General features: G+C 16.2%; 1 protein-coding gene across 2 annotated transcripts in view; it reads left to right on the top strand.

The window, feature by feature from the left end:
• LOC102681658 (protein sel-1 homolog 1) overlaps positions 1-2,095 on the top strand; it is a 10,109-nt gene that overhangs the window by 2,623 nt on the left and 5,391 nt on the right. The window contains exon 2 of one of the 2 annotated variants that reach the window (XM_006624849.1): positions 1,027-1,514. In XM_006624849.1, coding sequence (XP_006624912.1) covers positions 1,070-1,514 — 445 coding nt within the window. In that variant the 5' untranslated portion in view covers positions 1,027-1,069. The remainder of the gene's footprint in view (positions 1-1,026; positions 1,515-2,095) is intronic. The other variant, XM_031514740.1, reaches the window with a different exon arrangement.

Here is a 2,095-nt window from a genome sequence, read left to right as displayed (position 1 = left end):
TCTAAATTTTTCTGCAAATATATAAAACTCTATTAAATATTTCATATAAATATATCTTTTTAAATCAAATTATTTTTTCATATTAATTAATTAATATTAATTATATATTAATATATTAATATAATATTAATATAATATAATAATTAAAAATATAATTTATCTTTTTTTTTTAGAAAAATCATTAGTTTAGAAGATATCTTAATCTTAATATAATATAAAGTAATTATAATATGTATGTATTATATAAAGTAATAATAGTTTGAAATTAAATTAAATCTGTTAAATTAAATCTAGATGTAATAATCCGATATAAGTAATTAATTAGTTTTTATGTTCAATAGAATGAGCAATATTTTTTGATAAATTAGTAACTAATATGATTGTTTATGATTTATTTTTGGAAAATGTGAATAATTATTATTAAATCATCAAAATTTTAAAGAAATATCCATATTATTATATTAGAATATATCCATATTACTAATTTTGCAATATTAAAATTAAAATATTAATCAATGAATAATGTCCTAAATCAATGACTTTTTATTACAATAGTTTACAATATAGTTTAATATTTTTTTTAAGAAGTAATAAATTATATTGTTTGGAATAGAATTATATATGGAATAGAATTATAATTCAACTAGAGAAAATATATGTCACTTTCATGAGCTTTAGATATCCTTCTGCAGAAAAACTGACATTAGATTATGTTTTCTTTAATACTATTTAATATTTGAATTATTTTTTTATATAGAGAATAGTTTAATAATTTTTACTTTATACTTCTTTTTATTTTTGTTTATACTATACTATACTATACTATATATATATATTATATTTTTTATTTTTAAGATTACTTATTATATAAATATAAATATAAAGATATAAAATTATGTAATGAAGTATAAAATTTGTTTTTTTTAATTCTTATACTACAAAACTATTATGATATAATAATTTAATTGATTAATTAAAATATTATGATTTTAAAGAAATAATTATTTTTTCTTTATTTATATCAAGATCAGCTGATTAAAAAAAGTACAATCAAAATATAAATTGAAAAATGAAGTTACGAAAAGAGTTAATTTTACTTTTATTGGTAATGTCTGTTACTTCGGAATCAGTCATTTCCAAAAAACGATCTGATACTTCTGAAGAAGAAACAGAAGAAGATGTTAGTTTAGAAGAAAATGCATTTGAACATTTGCAAGAATTAAAAGCTTTACATGATACAATTCTGAAGATTGTACCAGCTTCTGAACCATATCTCAATGATAAAATCATAAAACAAAAAGAGGAGACAGAAAATGAACTAAAAACAAAGGATGAAAATCCTGTAATGAAGAATGTTTGGATGAAAGCAATGATAGCTCAAACTAAGAATATAGATTTACCAAATAATAATTTAAGAATTGAAGAAGAAGATAGTGAAGTATGGAATGATGAAGAGCAACTTGAAGCATTTAATGAAGAAACTCAGGAACCACTTACTCCAGAACAACAAGAAGGTATTTAAATTAAAATTTATTAAAATGTTTTTATAATTAATTTATATTGAGTTAGAATTTGTTATTAGAATAAATTTAAGATTAGCCATTATTAAAATAAATTCTTATTTAAATAATTATTAAAATGAAATTATTATTTGTATAATAATGTAAGATAAATTAATAAGATAAATTATTTTAATATTTATATTTCATTTGCTATTTAGATATTTGATTGCAAAAATATAAAAATATTTTTCTGTAATGGAATTTTTTTTAATAGAATTTTTATTCTTCAAAGCAAATTTTCTTTTGTATATAAATATATTTTTTTTTATTTTTGATTTATGCACTTCTTAATCTAAGAATCTACATTACATATAAAGAATTTTATTATTTATTTATTTATTAATTTATTTATATATTTTACTTATATATTATTATTATTATTAATTTTTATTTTTTATTATTATTTGAAGTAAATAAATAAAAAATTAATAAATAATCATTTGAAAATAATTTATTTCTAATATCTATATAATAATAATAAAGTTTCAAAGAAATTTTATTTGCAAATATTATTTATTCTATTTATTTCTAAT

Source organism: Apis dorsata, unplaced genomic scaffold, assembly GCF_000469605.1.
Source record: "Apis dorsata unplaced genomic scaffold, Apis dorsata 1.3 scaffold_1163, whole genome shotgun sequence".
Taxonomy (NCBI): domain Eukaryota; kingdom Metazoa; phylum Arthropoda; class Insecta; order Hymenoptera; family Apidae; genus Apis; species Apis dorsata.
This window is presented reverse-complemented; position numbering and strand designations above follow the sequence as displayed.